The sequence below is a fragment of the Salmo salar genome, chromosome 05, assembly GCF_965601325.2.
Source record: "Salmo salar chromosome 05, fSalSal1, whole genome shotgun sequence".
NCBI lineage: Eukaryota > Metazoa > Chordata > Actinopteri > Salmoniformes > Salmonidae > Salmo > Salmo salar.
This window is the reverse complement of record NC_138295.1, coordinates 37,620,883-37,635,590: the sequence shown is the minus strand read 5'-3', so window position 1 is coordinate 37,635,590 and position 14,708 is coordinate 37,620,883. Positions and strand designations below refer to the sequence as shown.

General features: G+C 47.4%; 1 protein-coding gene across 1 annotated transcript; it reads left to right on the top strand.

Moving 5' to 3' along the window:
- The first annotated feature begins 3,900 nt into the window (after positions 1-3,900).
- On the top strand, positions 3,901-13,408 carry LOC106604786 (DAP3-binding cell death enhancer 1). Its single transcript, XM_045718155.2, is given in 12 exon segments — positions 3,901-4,123; positions 9,396-9,513; positions 9,776-9,878; positions 9,974-10,118; positions 10,296-10,472; positions 10,965-11,050; positions 11,138-11,356; positions 11,500-11,661; positions 11,783-11,845; positions 11,847-11,879; positions 12,002-12,155; positions 12,275-13,408. Coding segments are annotated over 12 exon segments (1,569 nt in total). The 5' UTR covers positions 3,901-4,092; the 3' UTR covers positions 12,553-13,408.
- The last annotated feature ends 1,300 nt before the right edge of the window (positions 13,409-14,708 follow it).

The following is a 14,708-nucleotide window of genomic DNA, read 5'->3' as shown; positions in this document are numbered from 1 at the left end:
CGGCCGCAAAACCTTACTCTATAGGGGAGGGTCCGGGTGGGCATCTAGCCTCGGTGGTGGCTCCGGTGTGGGACGTAGATCCCACTCCACTCGCGGATCCGCCATCTTCGGTGGCGACTCTGGTGCGGGGATCGTCAACGGAAGCTCCGGTCCGTGGATCGTCGCCGGAGGAACCGGACCGTGGATCGACGCCAGAGGAACCGGACCGTGGATCGTCGCCGGAGACGCCGGACCGTAGATCGCCGCAGAAGGTTCCGGACTGGGAACCCCCGCTGGAGGCTCTGGTCCGCCGACCGTCGCTGGAGGCTCCGGACCACCGACTGTCGCTGGAGGCTCCGGACCGCCGACCGTTGCTGGAGGCTCCGGGCCATGGATCGTCAATGGAGGCTGCGGGCCGTGGATCGTCACTGGAGGCTTCGGGCCGTGGACCGTCTCAGGAGGTTCCGGACCGTGGACCGTCTCAGGAGGTTCCGGACCGTGGACCGTCTCAGGAGGTTCCGGACCGTGGACCGTCTCAGAAGGTTCCGGACCGTGGGCCGTCTCAGGAGGTTCCGGACCGTGGGCCGTCTCAGGAGGTTCCGGACTGTAAGCCTTCTCAGGAGGTTCCGGACTGTGGGCCGTCTCAGGAGGTTCCGGACTGTGGGCCGTCTCAGGAGGTTCCGGACTGTAAGCCTTCTCGGGAGGTTCCGGACTGTGGGCCGTCTCAGGAGGTTTCGGACTGTGTGCCGTCTCAGGAGGTTCCGGACTGTGGGCTGTCTCTGGAGGTTCCGGACTGTGAAACGTCGCCGGAAGCTCTGGACTGGGAACTGTCGCCGGAAGCTCTGGACTGGGAACTGTCGCCGGAAGCTCTGGACTGGGAAGGCGCACTGGAGGCCTAGTGCGTGGAGCCGGGACAGGTGGCACCAGACTGGTGACACGCACCTAAGGGCGAGTGCGGGGAGCAGGCACAGGACGTACCTGACTGGGGACACGCACTTCAGGAAGACTGCGAGGAGCAGGCACAGGACGTACTGGGCTGTGGAGGCGCACTGGAGACCTTGTGCGTAGAACCAGTGCAGGATATACTGGACCATGGAGGCGCACTGGAGGTCTGGAGCGCTGAGCTGGCACAACCCGTCCTGGCTGAATGCTCACTTTCGCACGGCAAGTGAGAGGAGCTGGCACAGAACGCACCGGGCTGTGGATGCGCACTGGAGACACATTGCATATCTCCGCAAAACATGGTGCCTGACTGGTCCCACGCTCCTCACGGCAACTGTCTTGGTCCAGACACCAATGCATCCACTCTACCTCATCACCCCCCTCAACTATTTCACAATACTTCTCGCTCAGTCTATCCCAATATTCCTCCTTGCACTCAGACTTGCACCTCGGCTTTGCCGACCAACCCGTGTGCCCCCCCCCAAAAAATGTTGGGGGCTGCAAGGAGGCCAACAAACCTGACTCAGTTACACCAGCTCTGTCTGGAGGAATGGGCCAAAATTCACCCAACTTATTGTGGGAAGCTTGTGGAAGGCTACCCAAAATGTTTGACCCAACTTAAACAATTTAAAGGCAATGCAACCAAATACTAATTGAGTGTATGTAATCTGACCCACTGGGAATGTGATGAAAGAAATAATAGCTGAAATAAATAATTTTCTCTACTATTATTCTGACATTTCACATTCTTAAAATAAAGTGGTGATCCTAACAGACAATCACCGATTGGAAAACCATCGACGTCGCGGACACCGACGTCAAGCTAAACACCTTCTTCGCCCGCTTTGAAGATAACACAGTGCCACCAACGCGGCCCACTCCCAAGAACTGTGGGCTCTCGTTCTCCATGGCAGACGTGAGTAAGACATTTAAGTGTGTTAACCCTCGCAAGGCTGCCGGCCCAGACGGCATCCCTAGCTTCGTCCTCAAAGCATGTGCAGACCAGCTGGCTGGAGTGTTTACGGACATATTCAATCTTGCCCTATCCTAGTCTGCTGTCCCCACTTTCTTCAAGATGTCCACCATTGTTCCTGTACCCTAAAAGCAAAGGTAACTGAACTAAATGCCTATCGCCCCGTAACACTTACTTCTGTCATCATGAAGTGCTTTGAGAGGTTAGTTAAGGATTATATCACCTCTACCTTACCTGACACCCTAGACCCACTTCAATTTTCTTACCGCCCCAATAGATCCACAGACGATGCAATCGCCATCGCACTGCACACTGCCCTATCCGCCATGTGCAACTGGGTCCTGGACTTCCTGACGGGCCGCCCCCAGGTGGTGAAGGTAGGAAACAACACCTCCACTTCGCTGATCCTCAACACAGGGGCCCCACAAGGGTGAGTACTCAGTCCCCTCCTTTACTCCCTGTTCACCCATAACTGCGTGTCCATACACGACTCCAACTCAATCATCAACTTTGCAGATGACAACAGTAGTAGACCTGATTACCAACAATGACGAGACAGCCCACAGGGAGGAGGTAAGGGCCCTGGCGGAGTGGTGCCAGGAAAATAACCTCTCCCTTAACGTCAACAAAATGAAGGCGCTGATTGTGGACTTCAGGAAACAGCAGAGGGAGCACGCTCCTATCCACATCGACGGGACCGCAGTGAAGAAGGTGGAAAGCTTCAACTTCCTCGGCGTACACATCACTGGCAATCTGAAATGGTCCACCCACACAGACAGTGAAGTGAAGAAGGCGCAATAGCATCTCTTCAACCTCAGGAGATTGAAGAAATTCGGCTTGGCCCCTAAGACCTTCACAAACGTTTACAGATGCACATTTGAGAACATCCTGTCGGGCTGTATCACCGCCTGATACGGCAACTGCACCGCCCGCAACCGTAGAACTCTCCAGAGGGTGGTGCGGTCTGCCCAACGCATTCCCGGGGACACACTGCCTGCCCTCCAGGACACCTATAGCACCCAATGTCACAGGAAGGCCAAAAAGATCATCAAGGACATCAACCACCTGAGCCACTGCCTGTTCACCCCGTTATCATCCAGAAGGCGAGGTCAGTACAGGTGCATCAAAGCTGAGACCGAGAGACTGAAAAACAGCATCTATCTCAACGCCATCATACTGTTAAATAGCCATCACTAGCCGGCTACCACCAGGCTACTCAACCCTGCACCTTAGAGGCTGCTGCCCTATATACATAGACATGGAATCACTGGTCACTTTAATAATGGAACACGTCACTTTAATAATGTTTACAAACTGCTTTACTCATCTCACATGTATATACTGTATTCTATTCTACTGTATTTTAGCCAATGCCACTTCGACATTGCTCATCCTAATATTTATATATTTCTTAATTCCATTATTTTACTTTTACATTTGTGTGAATCGTTAGATACTGTACTACTGCACTGTTGGAGCTAGGAAGACAAGCATTTCGCTACACCAGCAATAACATCTGTTAAATATGTGTATGTGACCAATACAATACAATTTGATTTGTTACTGTATTGTTGCGCTTTAATATTTTCTTAACTCTCATTTTTCTTAAAACTGCATCGTTAGTTAATTAAGGGCCAGTAAATAAGCATTTCAAAGTCAGTTTTACTACACCTGTTGTATTCGGCGCATGTGACAAATACAATTTGATTTGATTTGATTTAGTTCTCCCGAGTGGTGCAGCGTCTAAGGCACTACAGACCCTTGTTCGTTCCCAGGCTGTATCACAACCGGCCCTGATCGGGAGTCGCATAGGGCGGCGCACAATTGGCCCAGCGTCGTCCGGGCTAGGGGATAGGCCGTCATTGTAAAGTAGAATTTGTTCTTAACTGGCTTGCCTAGTTAAATAAATGTTAAACATTTTTTATTAGATTTGTTCTAACCATGACAGCCGCTAGATGGCAATGTGTAACCGCAAACAACCTTCTTGCGTCATTTCACGTTTTGCTATTTCCGGGTGACGTTGCCCGCCACCTTTCTAAATAATTCGTGACTGTTCAATACATAATATTTCTATTTAGCTAGAGCTAACGTTACTGTACTCATGGAGAGAAAACTCCCCTGAATATTTTTTTAAGAGACTCATTTAGCGCAATTATGTACAAATATTAATATTGAGACTCGCTCTAGGACAACGAAACATGTGGAGAGTACAAGGGTTCGTTGGAAGAGGTAAACTTAATATCATTAACAATTTTCTCCATTAACTTTAGCTAACGTTAGCTAGCCAGCCTTGTTTATGCACTCGGGTCGAAGTTTGCTAGATTTGTCTATAGAAGTGTAATCTTGTTTTATCTAGATTTGCAAATCAATTAGCTGTCCAGCTAGCTAATATTTGATTTGGCATGAGAGTAACGTTAGTGTTATGCGCACGAACTAAAATCATTGACATGTTTGCTAGCTCGTAAGTTCTCTAAAGTTCCAGAATGCACTAACTTATGCAGGAAGTCTGTTTTTAAAACTGGGGCAGATCATGCTCTATGTATACGTAAACCAGCATTTAGGTACTACTTTCTGCTCCACAAATCGTTGTTATATGGGTACTTAAATTGACACTGCCTTCACCTAGCCGATTAAGCTCAACTTGAATGTTGACTGGAAATCCGACGGAGAATTACATAGAATTCTACGTCGGCCAGACATTTTGAATAAGGAAAGTTATCTCACGACCTCTACAAGCCAGAATGTTTAATGAAATTATATGTTATTAACATACTTTACCGGTCCGGGTGGTCCTTTTGGCGGAAATAATACGAGACAACATACCCACAGCAAAGTACACTGAACACAAAGATAAACGTTAGAAGAAACAATTCCAAAGATTTTAGTTATAGTTAATATAAGGACATCAGTCAATTGAAATACATTAATTAGGCCCTAATCTATTCATTTCACATGACTGGGAATAAAGACACTTTTGTATATATTGTTTATGTAGATTTGGCTATTTCAGCCACAGACTTTGTTGACAGATGTATAAAATTGAGCACACCGCCATGCAATCTCCATAGACAAACATTGACAGTAGAAGGGCCTTACTGAAGAGTTCAGTGACTTTCAACTTGGTACCGTCATAGGATGCCACCTTTCCAGCAAGTCAAATTGCTGCCCTGGTCAACTGTAAGTGCTATTGTTGGGAAGTGGAAACATCTAGGAGCAACAACGGCTCAGCAGTGAAGTGGTAGGCCACACAAGCTCACAGAACGGGACCGCTGAAACATGTAAAAATTGTCTGTCCTTGGTTGCAACTAGAGGTTGACCGATTCTGATTTTTTTCATCGCTGATACCTATTATTGGAGGTCCAAAAAAAGCCGATACTGATTAATCAGCCAAATTATTATTTATATTTTGTAATAATGACAATTACAACAATACTGAATGATCAATGAACACTTTTATTTTAACTTAATATAATACATAAATAAAATCTATTAGGTCTCGAAGAAATAATGAAACATGCTCAATTTGGTTTAAATAATACAAAAACACAGTGTTGGAGAAGAAAGTAAAAGTGCAATATGTGCCATGTAAAAAAGCAAACGTTTAAGTTCCTTGCTCAGAACATGAGAACATATGATATTCCCAGTTAAGAAGTTTAACTTGTAGTTATAATAGGAATTATTTTTCTCTATACCATTTGTGTTTCATATACCTTTGACTATTGGATGTTCTAATAGGCACTTTAGTATTGCCAGCCTAATCTCAGGAGTTGATAGGCTTGAGGTCAAACAGCACTGTGACTCAAGCATTGCTAAGAGCTGCTGGCAAACGCAGTAAAGTTTGGATGAATGCTTACGAGCCTGCTGCCGCCTACCACCGCTCAGTCAGACTGCTCTATCAAATATCAAATCATAGACTTAATTATAATAAACACAGAAATACGAGCCTTTGGTCATTAATATGGTCAAATCTGGAAACTATCATTTTGAAAACGAAACGTTTATTCTTTCAGTGAAATACGGAACCGTCCCGTATTTTATAGAACGGGCGGCAACCCTAAGTCTAAATATTGCTGTTACATTGCACAACCTTCTATGTTATCATTATGTAAAATTCTGGCAAATTAGTTCGGCAACGAGCCAGGCGGCCCAAACTGTTGCATATACCCTGACTCTGTGTGCGATGAACGCGAGAGAAGTGACACAATTTCCATAGTTAATATTGCCTGCTAACATACATTTCTTTTAACTAAATATGCAGGTTTTAAAAAATGTGTATTGATTTTAAGAAAGGCATTGATGTTTTTGGTTAGGTACATTCGTGCAACGATTGTGCTTTTTTCGCGAATGCGCTTTTGTTAAATCATCCCCCGTTTGGCGAAGTAGGTTGTGATTCGATGATAAATTAACAAGCACCGCATTGATTATATGCAATGCAGGACAAGCTAGTTAACCTAGTAAAATCATCAACCGTGTGTAGTTATCTAGTGATTATGTGAAGATTGAAGTTTTTTTTATAAGATAAGTTTAATGCTAGCTAGCAACTTACTTTGGCTCCTTGCTGCACTCGCGTAACAGGTGGTCAGCCTGCCACGCAGTTTTCTCGTGGAATGCAATATAATCGGCGTCCAAAAATGCCGATTACCGATTGTTATGAAAACTTGAATTCGGTCGACCTCTAGTTACAACACTCACTACCAAGTTCCAAAATGCCTCTGGAAGCAACATCAGCACAAGAACTGTTCGTTGGGAGCTTCATGAAATGGGTTTCCATGGCAGAGCAGATGCACACAAGTCTAACATCACCATGTGCAATGCCAAGCGTTGGCTGGTGTAGTTTAAAGCTCGCCGCCATTGGACTCTGGAGCAGTGGAAATGTGTTCTCTGGAGTGATGAACCACGCTTCACTATCTGGCATTCCGACGGAGGAATCTGGGTTTGGCAGATGCCAGGAGAACGCTACCTGCCCAAATTCATAATGTCAACTATAAAGTTTGGAGGAGGAATAATGGTCAGGGGCTGCTACAGCATACAATGACATTCCAGATGATTCTGTGCTTCCAAATTTGTGGCAAGTTTGGGGAAGGCCCTTTCCTTTTTCAACATGACAATGCCCCCGTGCACAAAGTGAAGTCCATACAGAAATGGTTTGTTGAGATCGGTGTGAAAGAACTTGACTGGCTTGCACAGAGCCCTGACCTCAACGCCATCGAACACCTTTGGGATGAATTGGAACGCAGACTGCAAGCCAGGCCTAATCGCCCAACGTCAGTGCCCGACCTCACTAATGCTCTTGTGGCTGAATGGAAGAAAGTCCCCGCAGCAATGTTCCAACATCTAGTGGAAAGCCTTCCCAGAAGAGTGGAGGCTGTTATAGCAGCAAAGGGGGGACCAACTCCATTTTATTGCCCATGATTTTGGAATGAGATGTTCGACGAGCAGGTATTCACATACTTTTGGTCATGTAGTGTACCTTAAAAAAAGGTAGAGGCGTGGATCAGAAAACCAGTCTCTATCTGGTGTGACCGCCGTTTGCCTCTTACAGTGCGACATCTCCTTCACATAGAGTTGATCAGGCTGTTGATCGTGGAACGTTGTCTCGCTCTACAATGGCTTCTTGAAGTTGCTGGATATCGGCGGGAACTGGAACACACTTCGACCCAGAGCATCCCAAACATGCTCAATGGGTGACAGGTCAGGTGAGTTTGCATGCCATGAAAGAACTGGGACATTTTCCACTTCTAGGAATTATGTACAGATCCTTGCAACATGGGGCCATGCATTGTCATGCTGGAACATGGATGTGATGGCGGCGGATGAATGACATGACAATGCGTCTCAGGATCTCTTCATGGTATCTCTGTACATTCAAATTGCCATTGATACAATGCAATTGTGTTGTCCGTAGCTTATCCTGGTCCATACCATACCCCCACCGCCGCTATGGGGCACTCTGCTCACAACATTGACATCAGCAAACCTCTCACTCACACGACTCCATCTGCCCGGGACAGTTGAAACCAGGATTCATCTGTGAAGAGCACACTTCTCCAGCGTGCCAGTGGCCATCGGAGGTGAGCATTTGCCCACTGAAGTCGGTTACGACAGAGAACTGCAGTCAGGTCAAGACCTGGTGAAGACGACGAGCACGCAGATGAACGTCCCTGAGACAGTTTCTGACAGTTTGTGCAGAAACTGTGCAAACCCACAGTTTAATCAACTGTCCGGGTGGCTGGTCTCAGATGATCCCACAGGGGAAGAAGCCAGGTGTGGAGGTCCTGGGCTGGCGTGGATACACGTTGTCTGCAGTTGTGAGGCCGGTTGGACCTACTGCCAAATTCTCTAAAAGGACGTTGGAGGCGGCTTATGGTAGAGAAATGAACATTCAATTATCTGGCAATAGCTCTGGTGGACATTCCTGCAGTCAGCATGCCAATTTCACGCTCCCTCAACTTGAGACATCTGTGACATTGTGTTGTTACAAAACTGCACATTTTAGAGTTGCCTTTTTATTGTCCTCAGCACAAGGTGCACCTGTGTAATGATCATGCTGTTTAATCAGCTTGTTGATATGCCACACCTGTCAGGTGGATTGATTTATCTTGTCAAAGGAGAAATGCTCACTAACAGGAATGCTAACAAATTTGTGCTCAAAATTTGAGAGAAGTAAGCTTTTTGTGCCTATGAAAAAATGTTCACTTTACATGTTGCATTTTTATATTTTTGTTTAGTATATAGTCACAAACTTTTCAAAGCACTGGTAGTGTATTCCGATTTCTATCACCTTAAGCAAGCGCACAAGATAAAAATAGATTCACGAGATGCATGCATACTTGCAGAGCTCATGCAAATGTTTATGGTTATGTGCATGCTTCAGGTGACAGGAAACATGAATGCACTATCAGTTCTTTGGAAAGTTGATGTAATTCTACTTATCTGTGCATATTATATTGTCTCGTGGATATTATATTGTCTCGTGGACAACCGGTGAAGTACGTTAAAATATCATTTTATTCAACATTCTGGCTTGTAGAGGTCGTGAGAGGAAACTTTCCTGAGTCAAACGCTCATTTCTGCCCGAAGATGAATTCTATGCAATTCAACGTCGGGTTTCCAGGCAACTCTAATCATGGAGTTGAGTTCCGTTGGCTAGCCTCCACCGTGCCAACCGTGATCAGCCAGCCTGTTTTGGTCTCAGCTGGTTGGGGGTCTGTTTACAAAACATTGACTAACCAACCGCTGCTGTAACCTGTTTAGTGACACCTTATGTTTTGTGGTTTGTTTGAACATCCTTATGACGATAAAGACCTGTGTTGCACAGAAAACACAACTACTTAAGAATGCCTCCTATTAAAATGCATATGAAATATGAAAAAAGGATAATGCTTGTGCTCTGCATGTGACTTTAACCCACTATTAAATGTGCAGCAAAAATGCAGATGGTATCAGCAGTATCTTCCAGGCTAACTCAACACAACCCATCTTGCCCCCCCCCCGCCCCCAGTTTTTAGCCGGTGCCATGGCAACGCCCCCCTGCGCCTGTCTCAGAATCATCACGTGGAGGATGAGGTCATCCACTCCTCCACCTTCCTCTCCTCCGGCCAGCACTCCCCCGACACCAGGTACCTCATCCCTTCATTTTCCTCGCTCCTCGCTAGCCTTGCAGCTGGTTGCATCATCCTGTGGGCCCTGGCCTGTCTCTGCTGTGCATGTAGACTACTGTTGGGGGGGAAATGGGGACAAACATCCTCTCTCGTGACTCTTTTGAGGCTCCTGCCGTGATGGCTTAATACAACTCTACAAGTCTATAAAAATGTCACTCATATCACCCATTTTTTTATTTTCTCTCTTACTCTTTCCACTTTCTCTTTCCATCTTTCTCAGCTCTCAGAAAGGGGAGGATGGAGACAAGAGGTGGAAGAAGAGGAGCTCTCAGTTTTGCTACGATGGGCTCCAGCGCTACACTGCCCTGGATGCTGTGGGCTGGGTATGACCTGGCGACGAAACCAACACGCAGTCACAAACGTATTACCCAACATTCCCAGTAAACCGTCACTCTGTATGACCTTTCTCTTTCTCTAGGGGGCAGCTGCCGTTCTGTTGATGCAGATCTGTAGGAGGGTCCACTCTCAGGTCTCCTTTGGGGCCGAACCCAATCCCAACACAGGATGCCTGGCCGTACAGGGTACCCTGCAGAAGTTTGACTTCCGCGTCCTACTGGAGATGCGTGAGTTACTCCACAACCACTAGAATCCCAAGCAATTCATCCAGTGAATGATTTTAAGGTGTGACATTCAGATGGATGTGGAAACTCTGAAACTCCCCTTTTGTGTGTGTGTGAGAGCATTCTAAAAGTACATGAATGCAGAATGAGTCTGATCTCCTTCCGTTTGTGTACGTCCAGTGTCTCGCTGTGATGTGCTGCCCAGAGGGAGGAGTGTGAGCTGTCTGCCGCAGAGACAGCAGGCCCAGCAACGCAGCACCAGCGGTAGTAGTAACAGCTATAGCAGCTCTGACCAGCTCCATGAAGACGTGATCGCTGACGGCTTCCTCGCTGACCGTCACCACTCCTCTGGAAGAGGTCAGTCTCACATTCTACCTTCAAGAGATTAACATCACTTAATTGGCCAATTGCAGACAAGGTCTCAACCAAAATGTGACTTTATTTGACGCTTTTAACCCGACCTCTCCGAACGACACACACACACAGGTTTTGGAGAGGTGCTGTTGTTGTGGTGTTTAAGTGCCTTTCTCGATGGCATCTAGGATTTAATACCAGCAGCCCTTGGTTGCCAGCTCACTTCCTGCTAGACTTTTCCCGTCGGACCCGGGATTCGAACTGGCAACCCTCCGGTTGCTGGCTCTCCTCTCTAGGCTACCTGCCGCCCTTTACATTCTAACAGTGTTTGGTCAGGGTAACTATATTTCTCTTATGAATCAATGAAATTGTACTCGTATAGTTATTAGAGTTATAGTTTGTCTTTACATATTCATGCCTACCAGATTACTTGATTTACAAACACAGGCCTAAATGCATGCATACATTTTAGTCTTGAATCTTCCCATGTTACAGAGGAGACGTCCTTCTCAAAGTCCTCCCATCCTGAAGACAAACGCAGAGCCACAAAGCGAGAACCGCCTCCGCAGCAGAATGACCAGGTATGTTTTTAGGCTGATTCTCTGTTTAACTCCTGTCTGATTGTGAAGCGGCTTCCTGTTCATGACCTCTGATCCTGTGATCTTTAGGATGCTCTAGCAGGGGCGGCCCAGAACCTCCAGCAGGTGGCCGACTCCAGCGTTCCTGTAGTCCTCAACATCATCGGTCTGGAGAGTGCTACGACTGGGGACTATGATGCAGCCTTCTCCTGTTTCCTGGCCTCAGCCAGACGGGGTTACTGCAAGGCCCAGTTCAACACTGGAGTCTGCTACGAGAAAGGCAGGGGAGTAGGCAAAGACGGGGAGAAGGTAAGAAACACTTGTAACTCACACATACACACTGACACTCACACAATCAAATGTACGACACACAGTCCAAATCTGGACTTTTAACATTGGTGACATTCGTAATTCTCTGTCCCATTTCTCCCCTCATCGTGTTCCCTCTCCAGGCTCTTCACTTTTACAGGCAGGCAGCGTCTGGGGGTCACAGTCAGGCTCAGTACCGCTGTGCCAAACTCCTCCTCAGCAGCAGAGGGCAGCAAAGCACACAACAGGACCTGGACTCAGCCATCAGCCTGCTGCAACAGGCTGCCTCAGCTGGACTGAAAGAGGTGAGTGTGAAGGAAGTGTGTGTTATGATTGTGTAATTGGCCGAAAAGACGACATTGAAAGTCAATGATTTTAAGTCGTCTTATTCTGTCTTCCTGTTTCTCTCGTTCCCCTCTCTCTCAGGCCCAAGTGTATCTGGGTTCCCTGTTCTCACAGGAGCCAGTCAGAGACGGCCGTAAGTCGGTGGGTGCACTACCTGAAGATGGCAGCAGAGAGCGGAGTGAGTGACATCCTCTACACTTAAACTCAACAACTGTCATTATATCTCACTCATCCATCATAACCTGTTCTCAGTTCAGTGTAATGTGAATCATATGTGTGTTTCTCTATCGGTATGTGTAGGACAGCGAGGCCCTGCTGTTCCTGGGCCAGTGTTATGAGAGTGGGTTCGGGGTGCCTCAGTGTTTCAGAACAGCAGTAGGGTTCTATCAGCGGGCTGCCCAGGCAGGAAACAGCCAGGCCAAGACCTTACTGACGCCCCCGTGTGGAGTGGAGGGTAAGGATACACACACTCTCACTCAATTCAGATTTGCACTTAGCCTATTTGCCCTAAAACCTCTTATTTACACTAATCTGAATGAAGTACAATCTTATGATATGATCTCCCTCTAGAAGATGCCGTCCTGCGCTCTATCCGCTCTTGTCCGTGCTTCTCTGTAGCGGACCGTCTGCGGGAACCACTCTCCACCCTCACCTCCCCTGTCCCAGCCTCCAGTGGCCCCACCCTCCCCCTCCCACACTCCTGGAGCACAGGGAGCATGGGTATCAAGGGATCTAACATTTGCCAGGAAAACATTACACCACCGCCATCCGCCTGTACCATTGAGACCAGGCAGGGTGGGGCCGTGGACTCAAGCTGTTTACGCCAAACCCTGACTCTGCCATCAGCATGACGCAACAGGAACTGGGATTCGTCGGACCAGGCAAAGTTTTTCCACTCTTCAGTTGCAGCAGTGTTGGTGATCCATTGGAGCCGCTGCTTCTTGTTTTTAGCTGATAGGAGTGTTCGCTTGCACAATTCTTGCTATTCTCCTTCGACCTCATCAACGAACTGTTTTTGCCCACAGGACTGCTGCTGACTGGATGTTTGTTTGTCGCACCCTTCTCGGTAAACCCGTGAAAATCCCAGAGATACTGGAACCAGTGTGCCTGTCACCGACGATCACACCACGCGCAAAGTCGCTTAGGTCACTCGTTTTGTCCATTCTAATGTCAATGGAACAGTAACTGAATGCATCAATGCCTGTCTGCTTTATAAAGCAAGCCACGGCCACGTGACTCACTGTCTGTAGGATCGAACCATTTTTGTGAATGGAGTGGTGTACCTAATAAACTGGCCACTTAGTGTCACGTGTGCCTTAGCCTGCTATGCCTCTAAGTACAGTGTCTTTGGTGTTTACTTGACCCCGTTTAAAGTACTGTCTATACATGGCATACAGTTAGGTTAGAAGAATGAATGAAAAGTGATTTTATTTTTGTCCTTTTTTCAGAATAAGTTTATCATGAACTACCAACAATGTTGCCATTTATTATCAGGGCTTAACTATCCAACTCTGTCCAGTAATTGAAAACATAAATATACTCTCTAACGGAGCCTGGGCTTTACCTTGAGGCTGTGTATGATGTACATGTATGTGTTTTCATTCATAAATTACTGTATGTTGTATTTTCTCATGCTTTAGGAACACTACTGTTGCTGAACTCACAAGGTGTCTAACACCAATAAAAATATGAAGCTGTTTTATACAACCCAGTCTGTGTGTCATTGAGCTGTGCAGAAAATGTCATTAAGTATCTGGGGAAACTACATTGTTGTCAAAGCCTAGAGTAAGCTCTATCGCAGACAACTCTTGAGGCTGCGGCTTAAGACAGGAACAAGTACAAGAAGTCCCGCTACGACCTCCGCAGAGTCATCAGATACGCAAAAGGACAATTTAGGAATAAGGTGGAATAATACTACACAGGCTTCAACGCTCGCTGCATGTGGCGAGGGGCTACAGTCCATTACGGATTACAAAGGAAGACCCAGCCGTGATCTGCCCAACGCTGTCTCCTCCAGACGAACTCTTTTATGCACGCTTCGACAATAACGACATACCATGCGTGAGGTTCCCCACCGACCCCGAGGACTGGCTGATCTCGCTCTCCGAGGCTGACGTGAGTAAGGTCTTTAATCAGGGGGCCAGACGGTATTCCACGGCGCGTTCTCGGAGCATGCACAGATCAGCTGGCAGGCATGTTCACGGTAATTGTCAATGTCTCCTTGTCCCAGTCTGTAAACCCCATTGTCTCGATGACCACCATCGTTCCTGCTCCCAAGAACTCTTAAGGCTTCATGCCACAATGACTACTGCCTTGCAGCACTCGTTCTGTAATCGTGAAGTGCTTTGAATGGCTGGTTATGCCACACATCAACTCCATCATCCCAGACACCCTAGACCCACTCTAATTTGCATACCGCCCCAACAGATCGATAGATGACGCAATCTCAATTGCACTCCATACTGCCTTCACCAACCTAGGTAAGGGGAATACCAATGTGAGAATACTGTTCATTGACTACAGCCCTGCGTTCAACACCATTGTCCCCTCCAAGTTCATCACCAAGCTTAGGACCCGCCTCACTCTGCAAATGGATCCTGGACTTCCTGACAGGCTGACCCCAGGTGGTGAGGGTAGGCAACATCACCTCCGCCACGCTGACCCTCAACACGGGGGCCCCACAGGGCTACGTGCTTAATATCCTGTACTCCATGTTCACGCACGACTCCAATACCATCATCAAGTTTACTGACGACACAACGGTGGTAGGCCTGATTACCGGTGAAGATGAGCCGGCCTATAGGGAGGAGGTCCGTGACCTGGAAGTGTGGTCCCGGGACAACAACCTCCCATCAACGTCAGTAAGGCCAAAGAGCTGATCGTGGACTACAGGAAACGTGGCTGAGCACGCCCCCATCCACATCGCAGGGCTGCAGTGGAGCTGGTCGAAAGTTTCAAGTTCCTCGGTGTCCAAATCACTAAAGACTAAAAATGGTCCACTCACACG